This window comes from Atractosteus spatula, chromosome 9 (assembly GCF_055471065.1).
Source record: "Atractosteus spatula isolate fAtrSpa1 chromosome 9, fAtrSpa1.hap1, whole genome shotgun sequence".
NCBI lineage: Eukaryota > Metazoa > Chordata > Actinopteri > Semionotiformes > Lepisosteidae > Atractosteus > Atractosteus spatula.
Window position 1 is genome coordinate 13,807,984 of NC_142714.1, and position 19,846 is coordinate 13,827,829.

The 19,846-nt window shown below is 38.2% G+C and overlaps 2 protein-coding genes across 2 annotated transcripts in view; one reads left to right on the plus strand and one right to left on the minus strand.

Annotated features, from left to right (window-relative positions):
- Positions 1 to 2,827: 2,827 nt before the first annotated feature.
- On the plus strand, positions 2,828 to 10,407 carry rtraf (RNA transcription, translation and transport factor). Its single transcript, XM_088925647.1, has 8 exons — positions 2,828 to 2,990; positions 4,115 to 4,239; positions 4,816 to 4,915; positions 7,049 to 7,129; positions 7,745 to 7,833; positions 8,855 to 8,923; positions 9,151 to 9,199; positions 10,070 to 10,407. The coding sequence occupies exons 1-8, from the start codon at positions 2,930 to 2,932 to the stop codon at positions 10,222 to 10,224; spliced, it is 729 nt and encodes a 242-aa protein (XP_088781773.1). The 5' UTR covers positions 2,828 to 2,929; the 3' UTR covers positions 10,225 to 10,407.
- A 443-nt stretch (positions 10,408 to 10,850) lies between these two features.
- The window catches only part of nid2a (nidogen 2a (osteonidogen)), a 34,296-nt gene continuing 25,300 nt past the window's right edge, over positions 10,851 to 19,846 (minus strand). Inside the window, exons 13-21 of the mRNA XM_088925196.1 lie at positions 18,787 to 19,023; positions 16,704 to 16,922; positions 16,110 to 16,279; positions 15,382 to 15,511; positions 15,035 to 15,206; positions 13,707 to 13,864; positions 13,055 to 13,178; positions 12,128 to 12,240; positions 10,851 to 11,254 (exon numbers count right to left, since the gene is read on the minus strand). Coding sequence (XP_088781322.1) covers positions 11,244 to 11,254; positions 12,128 to 12,240; positions 13,055 to 13,178; positions 13,707 to 13,864; positions 15,035 to 15,206; positions 15,382 to 15,511; positions 16,110 to 16,279; positions 16,704 to 16,922; positions 18,787 to 19,023 — 1,334 coding nt within the window. The 3' untranslated portion in view covers positions 10,851 to 11,243. The remainder of the gene's footprint in view (positions 11,255 to 12,127; positions 12,241 to 13,054; positions 13,179 to 13,706; positions 13,865 to 15,034; positions 15,207 to 15,381; positions 15,512 to 16,109; positions 16,280 to 16,703; positions 16,923 to 18,786; positions 19,024 to 19,846) is intronic.

The following is a 19,846-nucleotide window of genomic DNA, read 5'->3' on the forward strand; positions in this document are numbered from 1 at the left end:
TACATTCATGGCTAATAGTCCCAAACACAAGTTAAAAACGTAAGAAACATATTTGCAATTATTATAAAGGACTGTTATATCATGTTATTGACAAAGACATATTACATTTAGTGTAAATCATAAGACAAATTCTATTAATTCCACAGTTCCAGTTCACACATATTCAAAAATATTTCAATAGACTGAACAAGGAGGACAGAGTTTGAAACAGCAAGGTACATTTGTAGACTTGCTGGATTATAGACTATGAGAACTTGAATTCGCATCCAACACACTGGATGGAAAGGCAACAATTCTGAGGAAGAAAATCTTAAAAACCATGCAAAGAAAGAAAATCCCAATGTGCTTGAAGAAACAACAGAGAATATAAATGGAAATTAAATGCACTTTCACTTCTTCACTGGTATGTTATGATGCCCACATTAGACATACAGATAGTTACTATTGATTGCAGATCTAGATCTATTGAAAAAAGGTGTTGGCCTCAAGGATACCACAGTGATCAGTGATACCCTTTTTACCTTTCTGGTTGTGCTTATTGAAACTTTGAGCACTTGGAAGTATTGCAGGCTGAGTACCGTGTTTGAGAGTGAGCTGTGTCAATTCCAATTTTGTCATTGCGATGCTTAAAAAAATATTTACAGTAGCTCTTCAAATTAGGTAATAAAGGGATAAGAGCTTCGCAACCTTGCTACACATAAAACTGGCATACTGTAATTGCAAAGATATTAAAAGGTTTCTTTCCAATATGTCACCTACAGTATCACACTATCACCAATCCACCTGCAAAGCACAGCAGAAAAACAGTCTTTCAACACCTATATACTGTAGTACACTGAAGGATAATGTTTTGGGTTGGGTCAGGATGCCCTGCTGTGTACATTCCTGTAACGTGAGCAATGTATTAGCTCTAAATAAACTTTTGGATATGTTTACATTTACTTTTTCATCTCTGAAAAGCCAGTTTTATATGTTGCTGTTCTGGAGCATTTCATGCACAAAAGGTTTTAAAAGACTGGACAAAAATAATTGTATTGCAATAAAAAGTTGTATTGTGTGAACTGTCAGAAATGAAAAGTTGGAAGATGAAACCTCTTGTAATGAGGCAATTTCTTCATCTGTTTAGAATGTTTTATAGCAAAGCTTTCCAGTAAAACAGGGGTTTTTCACTTACAGTCTAGACTGACATCATTTTACGTGATACAGAAACAGTACAAGTCCCATGAACTTGATTTTCTAGTTTTACTATGCAATTATCTTTTCTGATTCTTTTCACTCTATAGATAAAATCAGAATGTATCCTATGATTCCAATTCCAAGTACTTTCAGAGTATACCTCTGCCTGCAGAGATCTATGCAGACCCTCCTCTGTATCTTTCTGAAAAGATCACTAATAAAACCACAAGTTCCTTGGATGCTATTACCACTTTGTTTTTTGTATTGCTTTGTTGATTTTTTAAATTCTCATTGGCATACATGATCAATAAATCATCAAGGTCTTGAATTGTACCCTCAGCCCTTTAACTGAGTTATTACAGCCCTGTTAAAAATCCAAATTTACATTCCAACCCCAAGCAATATCCAACTTTTGCAATGCTTTTGGTAAATGTTCCAGAGCAAGTGGTTTGTAACCAAACACTGGTAGTTTGTACCTTCTGTTTTGTTTGTACCTTCTGTTTTGTTATTCCAAGACTCTCCCAGTGCATATCAAATCTTGTAACTCACCTCTATATTCAAGCTACAATATAGACTTTAGTGTTGGTTTCACTGTTTTAATTGGTGTATACTTCTCTCCTTCTTTTAATTGTACAGTGCACAGAGATAATGTACCAAGAAGCCATAGAATATTGTTGTTGTTAGCCTACAACATCTACAAATATTTTTAAAGCATTTCATTACTTATGCTAATAAAATGTCTGTGTTAAATCAATAGTACAATGGGACATTTATGACTGTCATTTGAAAAACACCATCATATTTTACTCTACAGGAATGTAAAACTCCATGTAGTATTCCTAAATCACTTGGACCATTTAAAAATTAAGGGATGTGCATTTATAAGTATTGATATACTGTATGTTTCTTTCCAACTTGTCACCTACAATGTGTACAGTCGGTGATATATACATGTATATATACTGTCCTCTTATAATGTATACTGGTACATATACATTAACTCTTAAGCGGTCGTGGTTATAAAACACATGGCAAGTGATACTTGAGAGAAATCCAAGCTCCAAAGTCATTCCTAATTTGAAAAACCAGTAAGATGTACATCTGTACCGTGTGCAATATATATACATACAATATACAGTACATCAGTAACACGTTTCTAACCATCCGAAGTATTTTTATCCGAAATGCCATTGAAACGATTAATTCTTAAAAGCTTTTGTACAAAATACTTTTCTTTTTCAGTCACGAAAAAAGACAGATCTATAATGCATCTCAATTATTATTTTTTCAAATAACAGCACTCATTCCAAAGCATTTACATTACTCTTTTATTGTTTTAGTCACAAGACTTTTCAAATATTTTAAATACCTTTAAAATGTATTTTCATTAAAAAGCAAAAGGCAAATGTTAAGATGACGTTTAGCATAATGCTTTAATTTTGAATATTTCTTATACATTTAAAACATAGATCAATGCAAAAACCTTGATTCATTTTTTTGAGTACGTAGGAAATACGTCATATGCAAAGAAAATTGCTCCGACAAATTCCTCCTACAATTAACCTCGTTTCCTGTTTTGGGAATGAAAAGCGTCGTCTGCCATTGGCTACTGAGGGACTGTTCTCTATTTCTATTGGTCGTTTGAAGTGTCAGTCACCCTTAGCGTGCAGACGCTGGAAGACGGTGTGCTGTGTGCTTTAATGGGTTTATGTTCAGATTTATGCGTTTGTTAAATAGCATTTAAATTCTCACCATGTTTCGAAGAAAGCTCACAGCTCTGGATTATCATAACCCCGCTGGGTTTGACTGCAAAGGTAAAACAACTTAAAAAGAGAAGGAAATAAGGTTAAATGAGTGACGTGTTCTATCATGCCAAAGGAAAGCTTGATGCAGGCCCCTAAAATAAAAAAAATGTAGCGTATGGTATTGTAATTCATCTTACCTAAATAAACAATTATAGATGGGGCAGTCATTCTTCTGATTTTATATTTAAAGATCTTGAACTTTTAGTTTCCTCTCTAGTAATGTGGTTTTGTTATCACATGTATTTTCTGCTTTCTATACAGTATTATGTACTAGGCTGTTCATAGTTCATAGTAGCTGTTAAATGACAGCCGAAACGTGTTTCCTTTCTTCTCTTTTCAGCATAGAATAAACCTTTACTTGTTTCTTTGCCGTTAAATAAAGTTGCATTAATACGTTTTGTGGCGATGTTCCAGTGTCCATGCAGGGTTGTTGGTAGTGGTGTTCATTTTGGTATGACTTTAAATTAGGTTCACCTCGAGTTAAATTATTTGTGTTCATTGTAATCCCTACAGGTAAGTAGTTGGGGAAAATAAGCAGAGATATGGATTTGTACATCGTGTTATCTTGATTTAATACCTGCTGGGGAACAAAACTTGTTGTTCAGTCACTAGTGATCTCTGTGGACATCTGTAGAGCTTAGAACTTACGCTGTGAAAAACGTATGTGAATTATACTTTTTTTTCCCCCAGGAAAGACGGATTGAAGTCAATTTGCTGTCAGTTTTAGAGTGCTATTTACGTTTCCTACCTGTTAAATCTGTGCTATGTAAGAACACGCATTCAATGAGTGTACTTTACTGTTGTGTTTTTAAAATGCTTTCCTGGCTCATGAACTGCAGAAATCTATCATATGTCACAGGCCGTCTTTCCTGAAGCGGTATCTTGGAAACTAATGGAAACAGAACAGGTGTTGAGTCTATACAACAAAATGCACTAAACATGAAATGAGACTGGTAATGCATTGCACATGTAATGTGCTTTTCTTCTTTGTATAATTATGTCACTGCACTATAAAGGACGTGTCTAGTTCCCAGTTTTGTGGTAGTGGTCTACCTTCTGTCATCAGCTCACTCATCAGAAGGGCATTGATTTAAGTGTATTTTTTCCCTTTTGTTTGTTGTTTTTTTTTGTAGATGAGACGGAATTCCGAAATTTTATTGTATGGCTGGAAGATCAGAAAATCAGGCACTACAAAATTGAAGACCGGGGCAATCTGAGAAACATACACAGCTCAGACTGGCCTAAGCACTTTGAAAAGGTGAGAATCCAACTGGAGAGACTAAATCTGAGGGCACCGTTGCCCTGGATAAGTGCCACTTCCAGTATGACAAATATGAAGTTCTTTCAGTAAGCAAAGACAGAGGACTTCATTGTTGTGGTTTTGTATTTCGACGTTACAGTACATTTACTTTTCAACAAAATCCTCCTGTACGGAAAGACGCATTTCTCCATGAGGTTTTGTATTATATGTTATATGTTAGATTGATAGCCTCAACAGCACAGACTGAGATTATCCCTAATGAAGGAACAGGCAATTATGATATCATGAGATATGACCACGATATGTTTCTACCCTCTGATAGCCCTGTATCAGTTTATCTACCTGTCATGTCACTTTACACAGCCCCTTAGATCACATGCTCATTACTCAGTCAGCTGTCCACTTCTACATAATCTGTACATAACCTAGACTGGTAAGTCATTTCTGTTCAACTTTGCTTTACCAGTGTTAAATAATGTTGGTGTCACAGGTAAGTGGAAGTATATTACTGCTGCTGTCTGCAGCAATCACTTTCTTGTGAGTCTTATTCTTAAGTACTGTTTTGTTTTTCAGTACCTTCAAGATGTCAGCTGCCCATTTAAGGCTCAAGAGAGACAAGAGGCCGTGGACTGGTTGCTGGGTTTGGCTGTGCGGTTCGAGTATGGAGATAACGGTACGGTGTCAAGTGGACATGCTATAGGAAGCTTGCTGATGTAGTGCAGTGGGTACAGGTGAAAATCACCTCTACTTTTAATAAAGATTGTACTTGTTTTAGATACCTGGGAGGGTGGCACGATGTGGTGCTGACTGGCACTTCTGTCTCGCAGCACTTGGGTCCTGGGTTCTCCTGTGCCCCTGGGCTCCTGCTGTGTGGCGTTGCCAAGCGTTTACCCTGTCCATATGGGGTTTCTCTGGGTGCTCCAGTCTCCTCCCATGCTCCAGATACATGCTACTTAGTTAGCTGTTGCCCCTATGTGTGGCGGAAGGCAGACTGGGGTCTCACCTAGGGTGTAGTCCTGCCTTGTACCCCTGCATCCAGAATAGGAGCCAGGTTGCAAAACATAGGAATAAGTGGCTTTCTGGTAATGATGTATTTTGTTTTGGAGTGATTTATTTCTTAAAGAGTTGCTGAGTGCTTTTTCTTAAGACTTGAACACTTTCCACCCCCTTTCCGGTTTTTGTTGTCTGCTGTTTGCTTTATTGGTTTTGCAGTTCAATTTTAAGGAGAGGCATATCTGAAGCCTGGAGAGAGCGCTTTAAAATCATCTAGTGCTCTTTCTACCAGTGACTGCCAGTAATGCCACAGAAGCATATTTCTGTATTTGATTTAGGTTACATTTGGATTTTTAAGAGTAATAATTGAGATGAAATAATGGTAGATTTAGCAAGCTACTTTTGACTGGTGTAGTACCAGTAAAAGCCCCTAGATGGCGGTCTTGCTTTAAGTATGCACTTGAAACCCAATTTTAAATCCAACAGCTCTGCTTATCCATCGCCAGTAATCCAGCCCTCTCCCCAGCTTCTAGTCTTTCAAAAATGATTCAGATCAGATTTTTCTTTCTTGCAAGAGATATTGACAGTGCATACAAAATGCGACTTAAAACATTCTGAAACTCTTAACAGAGTGAAGTGTTGAATTATTTTCAGCCTGAATAGCCAGCAAACTGTAATTATTTGGGGAAAATATAGAGTAAGGGTACAAACGACAGAATTTCTTTTTGGCATTAGCTTTTCCGCTCGGGTGAATAACCTGTTTGCTTCCAAACACACCTGAGACTCCAGAGGTCTGATGTGTGGAGGTCACTACCAGGGAGCTTGCACACTCAAAAGACTATAACTACAAGTGTGTTAAAGAATTGTACTTGTTTACTGTGACATAGAATGTGGAATAGTCCCCCTTTCTTTTCTACCAGGCCAAGCTGGATGAATGGTTTTCTGAAAGGTGACTATGTTGAGAATAGTATAAGTGGCTGGCTGGTTGGCTTCAGACTGGCATGTTTGTCGTCTGTGGCCTGCTGCCCACTCATTGTTTCTCATGTCCTGGACTTTCCCCATAAGTGTTTTTTACATCGTGAGGATGCCTGTGTTCGTTTGTAGGTGATTCATCTCATGGGAATGAACATTCTTCTTTGTATTCTTTAATTCCTTAGTAATCACACAGAGGTTTTTTGTGACGCATTTCTAAAATATGAGCACTTACATTTGTAGTTGACTTCTGTCTAGCTCAATTAATTAAGCTGCTCGTTTGGAAAGTAGGCTGAGCCCTGTGGTCCCAGTTTCAGTGGTCAGAATTTGAGCAGTGTCATTATCCATCTGTGACCCAGAATTCCACTGGGCACAGAGTGCTCTTATTCCCCCCACAGAGGGTACTGTGGTTGGCTGGGCTTGAGTCTGCTACTTTCCCAGCACCCTCTTGTGATTCATCAGTTGCCAGTTGCCAGTGTGTTTGCAGTGCTGTGAGAGAGCTTCACCACTCCTCAGTACAGATAATGCTCCTGGAAGGACAATGGAAAGTTCTTTTTTCACACTGAACTTTCTGAGTCCTTGTTTGTTTTCTGCTAGTACAGCAGTGATCTAAATTGCTTTTAAGAATAGGTTATTTGATTGGAGAGCAGAGTTATAAAGAAATGGCCAATTCCAGATTGTTAAAAATCAATTGAGATTAGAGAATTGCTAATACCAATGTGTTTTAGACTGAAAACAGAAAGGAGGTGCATTTTTTGTGTTTTTTTTAAGGATGTTTTGCTGAGTTGGTCTTCTTACACTTCTAACATGTGCCTGACATTTGCTTTTTCTTCACAAACAGCTGAAAAATACAGGAACTGTAAACCAGAAATAGCTGCCAATAATGCAGGGAAGCAATCTGATCCACTCATAAATCTGGACAGTAAGTTCTTTTCTTTTATTTCTATGAGGGAGATTGTTGTAATAGGATTTATTGTGGGTGTTCCCCAAGATACTAAACATGAAATGCATGTATGGTCAGACGCTACTCAATTTGGTAGTAGTAGGATGGTAAGTGAGTTATCTAATGGAAATATTTTGGTAACTGGACATTGTACTTTTGTTTAACATTTGGAAAAAAGCTCTCATTCTAGCTGATATCTGAAGGACAGTTTACTATATTTAAATTCAACAGGGGCCTGTTTTTTTTGTGTGTGTGTATTTTTAGAAGCATTCCTCAGGGTGTGCTGAAAAATGACAATGTTAAGCAAAAACAAAAAAGGCATAAAAAGTCCTCTGAAAGTGCTGAATTGGTAATGGTGGCACTGTCTGTCATGATCGCACCACAGCACATGCAACTGCTTTCAATGAGAATCTGCCGCAGGCAATCCTCCTGCTTAAATAAAGCTTGCTTTTCATTCTAGGACCTTTTTATTTTATCTGTGCTTAAAAAAAAAAGAGGCCAGGGCAGTAGGAGTAAAATAATTTGACAACTTGACCGTTTTATTAAATGAGGAATACATTGCCTTCATTTTCCATTGTTGCTTTTTACCTCAAGTTAATAATCCAGATTTCAAAGCGGGCGTGATGGCTCTTGCGAATCTTCTCCAAATCCAGCGCCATGATGACTACCTGGTTATGCTGAAGGTGGGTATATTACTAAATTACTATAAATGACTAAACTATACTTTGTGCTATAAGATGGTGCTTCTATAAAGCAAGTTTCCATCGGGATTTTCACTTTTTTGTCCTGTCATTTCAGTTGCAAAATTTAGCTAGGCGGATTAACATTCACTAAGATTTATTTTAGTTGTTATAAATGTGTGAAACAGTTTTTAAAAAAATGTTGTTTTGATTTCCTGTCTGACAGCTTGTTGGTTTGGGGGTTTGAACTATTAAGAACGCTAATGACAAGCTGCATCTGACTTGAAAGGAAGGCATTGTAACTTTATTTCATAAATGGCGATAAAATATCTAAATGTGAAAAGAATGGCTGTTTTACTATGATTAGGATAAAATGCAATACACCATTAAGTAGGTATTTGTAGAAAATTATCTCCTTTTGCCTTTAACTTTATTATTTAATTAAAGGTTAAATGATTCCCTTTAACTTTTTTTTATAGCTGTGTATTATTGTATTGATCAGAACTTTGCTGCTCTTTACAAAGTGCAAATATTTAGGCTCACAGGGACTTGTGTGATGTCTGGCCAGTAATGAAAGGCTGGAGGTTGTTTGCTGTGTTATGGGAAGCACTTACTATGTACAGTGGTGTGAAAAAGTGTTTGCCCCACTTTTTCACACAGGGCCATGTAGGTTTGGATTTTTTTTTCCTTAATAATAAAAACCTTCATTTAAAAACTGCATTTTGTGTTTACTTGTGTTATCTTTGTCTAATATTTCAATTTGTTTGATGATCTGAAACATTTCAGTGTGACAAACATGCAAAAAAATAAGAAATCAGGAAGGGGGCACTTTTTCACACCACTGTATATATATATATTTAATATCCTACTACATGTGAAGTTCTATACTTATGATGCATACAAGTTTGATTTTGTTTGGCTTAGCACTTTTTTAGCCATTTTGACCTTTTAGGAATTGATAGTGTTGTGGAATTTGATGGCAATTTTATGTTTTTGTTTTTCCTCTTTGATATTTGGCTTTCAGGCAATTCGGATTCTGGTTCAAGAACGATTAACCCAGGAAGCCATAGCAAAAGCAAATCAATCAAAAGAGGTAAGAAGAAAGTAGAGATGTCTGAAAGGAACATTTCAACAACTATTTCACAAACATTCTTAAAACGTCCACAAACGTGGTTAAGTCAGTTTTTTTTTTTAAAAAGAAGAATCTGAGTATTTCTTTGGCAAGTTTTCTTTGATAAGTTATAGTGCATACAGTACGTCTGTTTTGAATATTTGTGTTTTGTTGAAGAGTGTGTTTTTAATCAGTGTTTCTCTTGTAAGGGTTTGCCAGTTGCTTTGGACAAGCACATCCTTGGTTTTGATACAGGAGGTGAGCTGTAGTTTGTCACTTTCTTCTAATGAGTTTTCACGCTACACTTAAGTAACATGTAAGGCCTTCTTCATCATCACTCTTTCCTCTTTACCACTCAGATGAGTAATAGTTTCATTCTGTAGCTTGAAATTGTTATATATTTGAAGTTTATGAAAAGAAGAATTGGGAATTGGTGAACAGGCAGCTGAAAGGAGAGAGAATCTTTCATTTTCTCAGTATATTTCTCTATAAAAACAATTTCAATACTTCCATAAAATAAGAGCATACTAAGCCATTTCATTCTCATAATTGTGCAGTTTATCACGTTATAATGTATTATTACTTTCATGGATTCTTGAAACTATAAACAGATTTTTGGACAAAATCACATTTATATGTATTTAATTAAAGCTTTTGTTCAAATAACTGTTGCTTGCCTGTACTCTTGCCGAGTTTTTGCTAATGTTCAGGAATCTTAGAAATGTGCATCTCTTGGGAAAATAAATACCACAGTCACTTTCTATTCTTATTGCACATAAATATTTTTACATTTTGTTTGTTTTAAATAGTCATAACGTCCTTTACTGTGTACTGGACTGTGACTCCCATAACCTCTCCCAGCTTTGTGCAGTCAGTATGTCTTAATTCTCCTGAGACATGGCCCCAGCTTTCATTGCTTAAACAAGGATTTCCTCCATATCCATAACTTCTATTCAGCACCGGGATGTTTGGACTTGATCAGACAGTTTTGTTTGAGAAATGTCAACTGGACTTGATTTGACATTGTTTTGCACCTTCTGCAAGTGCAGGAAGGTAGACATGTCTTGACCCTTTGATGTGTGGATCTGGGATAGCGGGTAACTTGTTTCTTTTTCGTCTTGCGCTCAGACGCCACATTAAACGAGGCAGCTCAGATCCTGCGGCTGCTGCACATTGAAGAACTGCGAGACCTGCAGACCAGGATCAATGAAGCTATTGTGGCGGTGCAGGCCATAATTGCTGACCCGAAGACTGACCATAGACTGGGCAAAGTGGGCAGATGACCTGCCTGCCACACCCAGTCTCTGCTCTACACACCTGCTCTCAGACAGTCTGTAATCTTGACATCTCCCTGAGGCCTGCTCAGATTTGTTTTTGGGGTGGTGGGGTGTTAAAAGACGGTATGCAAAACATCAGCCAGTTCTATGGTAATTTTGAAAATAAACTTTAAAATGACTGATCCACAATTTAATGTGTTTAATGGTAATAAAGTATATAGAAAGATATTTTCATTGTGTTGTTTAGGAAGGAAATGATTATATAAATGCATTTTCTTCAGAAAACTAATATGCGACTACTGTCACAATGAATTTCAGTTGTAAAAGCCTGTTCACTGGAGTAATTGAGCAACAAACATGAGGAACAGCATTATGAAAACAATTGAGTTATATCTGAGTTTGTTTCAGATCAATCTGCTATACTGTACAAAGCTAAAAATTCTGTTGGGTGACAAATTAGTTGCAGTTATTTTTCCTCAAATTTCCTATATTGATTCTGGATCCTATTTTTTTGTTTGTTTTGCAAAAGGTAGATATTCAGTCTAAACATGACTGCATAGTAAAGATGTACCTGATAATTTCTATATTCTTCAGTTTCTTGATACACGACTTTAAATAAAAGGAGGGATATATACAAGCCCTGAATTTTATCTTTAATTGTATAAATATTACATCTTACAAAAAGATAAAGGAAAAATTAACACTGTAGTAAAAGGTTCTGACACATTTATGCCTCACAGTTAACTCTAAAGGACAATTTAGTGTGGTTAAAAATACACTGCATGTTTGTACACTTATTAAAAAAGGACTTGTGTAGAAATGACAAAGAACAGAGCAAGACCCTTAAGTACCGAGGAAGGTCTTTAGCACCCTGTCATTTCTTTCTTTTTAAAAAACACCAAAATACAGTAGTAAAACTGAGGTATAAAACAAATTTACAATACTTTAAAAAAATTACAAGAGGTTTGTGAATGTATTTGGCGTATGGGTACGCCATTCTGCCCAAATAGCACCTATTGCGTCCATCATTTTCTCCCTGGGAAAAAAAAAGAAAAAGGTCACGACACTATATCTGTTAATTACCGAGTCTTGTCGGTGTTAAATAAGTGCTCAAAATGAGCCACAGGCTGGAATGAGCATTACATGGTAATTTTCAGTTTTGAAGGTAGATCATGTTTGTGAAATGTATGGAGTTTTTTTGTTGTAAATTGTATTTATAGTGTTCGTACTTGTGCGACCTCTCGCTAAATTACACCTTTAAACAAAGGATGGGTTCCACACACAGTATTTTCAGGATGATTGTTCCTCATACTGCATGCCTTTGAGTTCCTTTCATGTTTTGCACACTTTTCTTGCATTTCATTGATCTTTTCTTGTTTAAAATAGTTATTTTGGCTGCAGCTGTCCTTTGTTTTGCCTTTCATTGCTCCTTATTTGACATATTACATAACAAGTCTGTGCCTGTCTTGCCTGGCTTTCCTTCAGATTGTTTCTTCTGCATCCTAAATTACATTTTCCTTTTCTACTATGTGGACTATTCATATAATAATCAGGACTATATTAAATCTTTTTCCCCAAAATATTGTTAGGAATGGTTGTCTTAATTGTATTCCATGTAGCATGGAATGAATCACTTTACTTCTTTTGAATTGTGTTAACAAAACTTTAGAACCACTGGTACAACAGTTATAGTAGTGGTCGAAGTTGGTTAAAAATTCATTATAGAAAATCTATTAAATGACCGAATAGTGATTACATTTAAATCATTTTGGGCAATTACAGTTTCAATCTGTTATAACTAGACAGATGGATTAGTTTAGTTAGTTTAGTGGATGTCTGAGAAAGGTGTTGCATGTAAATTGCATTAGGATGCGCTCTGTTAAACACCAGTGCAGTGGAGATACAATACCTGGTACACAACTGGAGTAGGCAACTGTAATCCCATACAGGTGAGACCTCTGATCAGGTAGGAATTCATCTGTGAATTGGCTTGTGCCTCTGCTCAGGCCAATGACACCATCCCTGGGGAGAAAAACAGAACCAAATTAGAAGAGAACCTGACCCTCAGCACCTCCACAAAGGATTACTCATTGGCGTCCCACTTTCACACAACATCATATTCATCAGTTTTCCACCGCTGGAAGGATTGGATTTTGCAGTGACATTGACTTCTTGAAGTAAAATAATCTGTTTATTGGGATGCATCTAAACATCTAATGTTCACAAGTAGTTGGATTCTGTACCTTAAGGGATGTTGTTGCCTTTGCCTGAGGCTGTATTGAGTCTTAACAATGACTGCAGGAACATGTGGAAGATGTGAGATTTTCCACGTATGGAAAGGAACAAGCAAGCCAGACCCTTATTTCATGTTTGATTTCATGCAATGGAACGTGTGGGAACAAAAACATGGAAAAAGTTCTGGAACTCATTGCCTCACAGACCAATGGATCTGTTTTCCTTCCAGGCTGTTGTTATGATCTTGACTGCAGATGGAAAAGCCTAAGATCATCACAAAAAATATACTGATGAAATGTTGCTAGTGTGTTTGTCAGACTTGTGTGCGGGCCCCCTGTCAAAGAGAAGAACTTGCTGCACTGTTGAGATTTAACAGTTCATTTGATTACCAGTCAACAGGTTTTTACAGATATGAATCGACTCAATAGGTCTTTCTTGTGCTTTAAAATAGTACGTGAAAAGGTTTTGGATAAAAGGGCTATATAAATGCAATTACTATACATGATTGTACTGCAGTTCATCTGTGAGCAGCTGGGCAATGAATGTAGGTGATGCTTGTGTTTTAATATCTGTGCTGCAGAAGAAGGGCCAGACCACCTACCTTCTCCAGTCTGTGTAGTAGAAGTGGTTCGAGTAAGCCACCAGGCTGAACGGGTAGTTCAGATTGCTGTGGATAATACGTCTTTCTGTTCCATCGGGGGCTATGCACTCCAGTCGCTTTGTGCCTTTTCATCAAAGGGAAGTCACCCATTAGACACCCATTTCAGAATGAGAGCCTTCTGCAGAGGTAGAGAACTTCTCAACCAGTACTGATTAGAAACCTTTTTGATTTCCATGCACAAGTGTAGAGTATATATGGTTATATTAGGCTTCATCTGCCCCAGTACCAAAACATGATCTGCATTTGCAAGAAATACTTAAGGTTTGTACTATTTTTTTCAAAAAGGATTGGCGATTTAGAATTTCATTGTTCATGGTTTTTGAAGTTCTGGACACAGTTTTTGTCGCAGTAAAGTGGTTTGAGAATGCTTGTCAGCTGCTAACTTATTTAATTACCGCACATCTTAGTGTCCATATTATCCTGCTAAGGCGCAAGACAAAATTATAAAATAAAGAGCCATACTGACATCAGTTCACAGGTATAATTTGGTGCAAGATGCCAAAACCATCTAAAATGGAATGATGTGGTCCAGTTCTGTTAGACCATATCCAGTATAAAAAAAACACCCAAGTGCTAGCAGATGCGGACATACCTGCGTCAGCCCAGCAAAGCTGTTTGGTTAAGGGGTCAAAGGTCAAGGCATTTGGCAGGCCGATGCCATCGCGCACAAGCACCCTCCTGTTGTGTCCCTCAACATGGCAGCTCTCAATCTTGGGGCCTTCACGGTTCCAGTCAGTCCAGTAAAGGTTTCTGAAAGAACACACCACGCTATAATCACATCTGAAGACATCTAAAAAATTAACAGCGCTCAGTTCTGAGTAATTGTAATAGGATATCCAGATTAATATAATTAGCATTTTAAAATGTTCAGAGATTGGGATGATATGAAAACTTCTTTCTCAAAATGTCTGATTTCCAAACTCCAGATTTATCCATTGATAAATTAAATTGCTTCATATTGAATATAATCAATCTAATTATATTTTTCATTTATTTAGAATACAAGGAAAAAATATATTATGTGGGATGTTCCTGTCAAAAAATTGTGGAACACATTTAAAAAAGGAACAAAATCCTTTGCATTTGTATTACTTGGTAAATACTGAAGAATCCTTCCCCACCCTCATCTCACTGTTCAAGCTTCAGTATTCCTCTCCTCACACATACATGTGTCTCTTCACTCAGGGTTCCTGATAGGCTCAAGGGGTGTAGGTCTTTTGTAATAATGAAACCAGTATTGCACTCCCTGTCAGAATGCAGATGATATACCTTACAAACATCTCCTGCTCATTCATTCTAAACCACGCTTTAACTACACATAGAGAAGTCCAGGAGAGACAACTTGGATGATACCATCTGCCTCTCGGAGCTTTGTGTAAACAATTTCAATGTAAACTTCCATCTGATTTAGCACGTCTGTACTAGCAGGGCCTCTTTGAAGAGTAACATGAAAGGAAACTAGCCAGGCGGAGGGAATAGTGTTTAATACTGATAGACTGGATAGAGTTGAATCTGCCTCTTTCTATTGCATTTGATTGCAGCCTTGCATGGCTGGAGGAGTAGGAAAGAGTTGGGAGGTGTAGCTAAAGACGATCATGACATTTTAAACACATCCAGGACCTTGTTTTTCTGTTGGGACTAATCTCACGGACACAGCACTTTGTGACATCTTTAATGATCCGTGTTCCTAAAAAGAGGTATTATTTTGGCTTTTGAGTCAGTAATCACCTAGGGTGTCCTAATCTCAGCGACAGCAACTTCCTGAAGCTGTCGAGAATACTTGCTGGGCTCCTTCTGCTGTTTGTTAGTACTCCAAAGAGTACTGAATAACATTTTCCTATGAAACAATTAAGACAACACAGTGCTGATTGGAAAAGCGGTGATGACTGAAGTCTTTTTTTTCCCCTGTGCTGTCCCTACCCGTGGAGTGAGTCCACTACAATAGCTCTGGGGTTGACCAGATCTGTGTCGAACAGAACTTTCCGCTCCCCACCATCCAGCCTGGCTTTTTCAATCTTGTCAAGTCCACTGTCCACCCAGAACATTGTCCTCCTCTGAGAATCTATGGCCAAGCCCTCGGGACTGAGGAGCCCTGCCAAGATGGGAGAGATAGAGAAATTATTCCAGAAGTGCAACAGTGACGCTCTTAAACATCTGGTATTACGTCAAAGTGGTTATTGTCAGCACATCAGCACTGCACACTGGAGCAGCACACTGCACTGGTTTGTATCCTGAGTAGAAGCAGTTTTGGATCTTGGGGGGGTTACCTGTGTTAATGACCGTCTCTGGCTCGGCTCCTAATTCCAGGCTTGCTCGGTTGATCGTCCGTCCTGCTAAATCTGTCCAGTAAACCTTCTTCTCTCTGCAGTCGTAGTCAATCCCAACTACAATGGAGCCCTGGGAATTACAGCAAAATCTACATGTGAACAAACATCGCCAGGTCCTGACTGTGCTGTTACCAACTGATAAGGAGCAGACAAATATATAAGTTACGCAAAATAACAGTTTTGAGGCTGGTCACTTTACCTATCCACTATTAGCCTAGAGCGATTACAGCTCACAGCACATCTAAACCCTAACCCACCCATCAATCCCAAACTATAAATTAAATAAGCGACAACGTTTAGTCTGCAGCGAGAGCCTCTTCATTGCTCAATGCCTTCATCATTTGCAGCTGCTGCTGGATCAAAGTTCTCATTTGGCTCAGGTTTGTGTATCTATCCCAGAAACAAATTCACGGAATATTTTTCTCAAGTGTAGGTCTTATATGGGTATAATCAACACTGAAACTCCAGCAGCCCTTAAAAGTATTTCTGCTCTTTCAATTAATATTTTCCAAAATGGAAAAAGACACCTTTGAACTAAATGAGATGTCACAAATTTGTAATTTAATGCCTTAACTTCTCTTCTACAGAGAAATAGCCAACCTGGCATGTGATGAAGCAGATAAAAGAAGTATGGACATGTAAAAGAAGGACAGAGAGAGACACATTACATGCAGTGCCAGCAGCACAGAGGCCCTGTGCTTGTCCATATCTGTGCCATTGAGTGGCAGTGTGCCAATCTGCTGGCCCTGGGCATACAGCAGTGCGGTGCCCTTGGGAGGCGGAGTCACATCAGGGCGGGGTGTTGGCCTCACAATGGGAGGGGCCACTGTTGGGACACCTGCCAATGAAAAGACAGCAATATTTAAGTTGGACAATCATAAGAGCCGGCGAGGCTGAATGTATACTATCCTGCATGACTCAAGTTCTTCAGTCTTCCTCAGTTTTAAATGTTTTTTTCTTCAAAGTGGCAATTTCCTTTGAAAAGTTCAGATTTACACATTTCCTGATGCATTATTTTTACTACAAAGACTGGGATGAAAGAAAAGTGCTACTTATTGGAGTCATAAAACAAAAGGCACTGCTTTTGTACTGACCCCCATATTATTATTTATACCTGTAGTGAAGCTTCTAATTCATTGCCCGTACCCTGTGTATATTCTGGTAAAGGACAACACCATTTCTGTAACCATTATAAAATAAAAAGATATGCTTGAATACAGTATATCAGCTTGCTGTGAATTCTACAAAAAAAAAATTCTTACAGGCAGGTTTGACAGTGTCCTGAGAGTGTGTTCCTGGCACTTCTCTGCCATCCTTGTCCACACACCAACAGTAATTTTCTCCGTAGCACTGGAGGGGTTTAAACTGGCCCAGTTCGTCACACTGAGGCAGGAATTGGTGGGCAGCTGGCTGACCTCCGTACTGCTCAATCAAGCTGGCTTTCCAGCGCTCGCACACTGTTTCTGGGCGTTGTAAGGGGCCTGCGGACGAGAATAACATATGATGTTACATGGAGCTGCTGAAAACCCCAACAGAAAATATTATATCCAATAATCTAAGGGACCCCCATTACGTCATGCTGCCATCCAAATTCAAGATTCCTGAAAACAGGATATATCTGATGGGATCACATTCTATTTCATATTAAAAACACCAAATATTAGAACGTCATTAACATAGGCAGAGAATGTGTTTTTATAAGAATTAGAAAAACAGGTGGTTTTTCAATTCCTCAAGGCCTCCTCTCAGACAATATCTTTTGTTTAGTTCTTGATTACAGCCTTTGAATGTCCATTGTTTGTTTAATGAGCAAACAAGAATATCACTGCTTCTCTACTAGAATCCTTAAACGGATACTGTTTTATGATGGATCACAAGGTTAAACTGCTGCCCAGCTGTTTTTGGACTGAAATAACCTTTAAGCACTTGAAAGCCAGTGAAATCATGAGGCCCACAGTTTAAATTCACAGTAATCCCTTGTCTTTTTTAAAAAGTTTTGTGTTAGTATCCTTCTACATTAAGCCCATCTGTGTGTAAAGACGTTGTCAAAATCTCCTTTCCCTTAATTTTTCTTGCAAATAATCTAGCCTTGATAATACAGTGCTCTGCTTTTTCAAAAAAGTCTGAAATACATGACCATTCTTTCCATTAACAAACTACCTTTTGTATTGATTAATGAAATTATGATCCATCACAAATCCCATACAATTCTGATGCTGATAAAGAGATGCCCTTCTCTAAAGATGGAATAGGCAACCTACTGTATTCTAGCCAATCAGAACCATCATGTACAGACATACTCACAGTTTTGTAGGGAAACATTTACTTGAAACAAGTAAAAGAATGTATAAAGAAGTAACATCTCACTATTCAAACCAATGTGCTCCATATCAAACTGGAAAACTGTATTGTCATAACAAAACTCCAGAAATGGCAATAATACCAAATAATGAGTGAAGACCAAGGACAAAATGGGATGTGAGAGGCAAGGTCAACATTTTCAACTGCCTTACAAAGGATTCAGTCAAAAAAAAAATCAAGGTTAACGTTTGAAATTTTTAAGGCTTGTTGACAAACTGTCTGGCAGAGCACACCTTGGTCTTTGTTGTATGCACTAGGCTCTTCAAGCAAAGGAAGAATTGTGAAGAATCCGTCAGTAACTGCTTATTAGAGTCAAGCCCTCCTACTGTATTATTACTTCAACTACAACTGATGTTCGTCCAACCTTATCTAAAAACATACCAAGTGGAACAACTCAAAAGAAACAACATAATTTAAGAGTGATGAAAAATGTGAACTATCTCGTGTAAATGTTGGGCTGTAAATAAAATGTTTAATCAGGAAGCTGCTAATGAACGTTGTCACCCTTTTTATTTCCTACACCTTGTTTTGTTAAATGATAATCACCAATGCTGATAAGCATTTACTATTTGTATAACATTTGGTATTAGTATTAGTTATTTTAAACCCATATTTGGATTTTACTTCCTATTTTGCCTTTATATAATAGTCTGTACAACCATAGGTTCAAGTAGGTAGCTGGGTCACACCTGAAGAAGGCTCCACAGTCGTGTCTTTTTCTTTTTAGCATGAAAGAAACCTTTATCTGCTCCTGTACAATCATAATATGTTCTTATTTTACACTGGAATATAATTGATTTATGTTCGGAAATCTTCCAAGAGAAAAATCTCATATTAACATATTTCCAGGAAGTCTGTGTTAAGTAACTGAATGCACATAAATGCACATGAGATGCTCCCTCAGAGCTGCTCTATATAAAATGTTGACACCTAAACTTCTTTCCCAGCCCCTCTGTCCTCATTTCATTGCAAGCTCATTTGTACCTGGCAGGTCACAGTCAGGGTGTGCTGTGCCTGGGGGAGTCCTCGTCCCGGCTCTCTCCTGCCCATTGCTGTCCACACACCAGCAGTATCCCGTAGAGCTGTGGCACTGCCGGGGCCGGTAACTGCCCCGCTCGTCGCACTGGGGCACAAAGGCGCCCCTGATGGGCGTGGCAGCGAGGGAGCTGAGCAAACCGTCCCTGTGCTGCTCACACTGTGTCTTAGGGCGCTCAGAGGTCGCTGTGGGACACACAGGGTAACAGTCGGGTCACACCACAGCAGCACTGACCAGCCACTCTTTCAGCTGACTTGCCAGTCCAAATTGAGCTGACCGACACAATCTCCCCACCTCACCCCTTTAACCACTTCCCACTGAGGAAGACATGACGGAGACAAAACACGAACTGATGGTACTAATATTACAGGATTATTTTTTCCCACTGCTCTGATCAGTACCCTACAGTATGACCACAGGAGCACATTAAGTAGTTATGCTTTACGGCATAACCCTGGCATAACTGAGCTTCCAATTTCTGGTTGAACAAAGAAAAATAAAAAAATTGTTCCCCTTTTGGGACAAAAGTCTACTCAATTACTCATTGAGGAGCAAAACCACATAAATCAATAAACAAAACAAGGGCACAAAATACACATTAATAACATCAATCCCTCGCATTTATATCGTACTTTTCAACCCAAAGAATCCCAAAACACTTTACATATAGAAGGGGATCCACTTTATCCACTGCTGAAGTGCAGCACCCACATGAGTGAGGGACAGCAGTCCCACTACACCACAGAGCAGACAAGAGAAGAGAGAAATCCTCACTGACAAGCGATACCATGGGATCTTTTATGATCAAGTAGTTCTCATCAGAAGGCCGAAGGCACCTACTGGTCCATAGACACCACTTAACATCACCAACACATGAGAGGTCTATACTTATTTTCTATGAAGCACAGTGTTTGGTTCAATTTATAAATCCTTGCTTCAACCAACAGGATTCTTATAACAGTCTTTATTTTTTAAATAGATATAATAATAGTTCAGACTTCGGAGCCT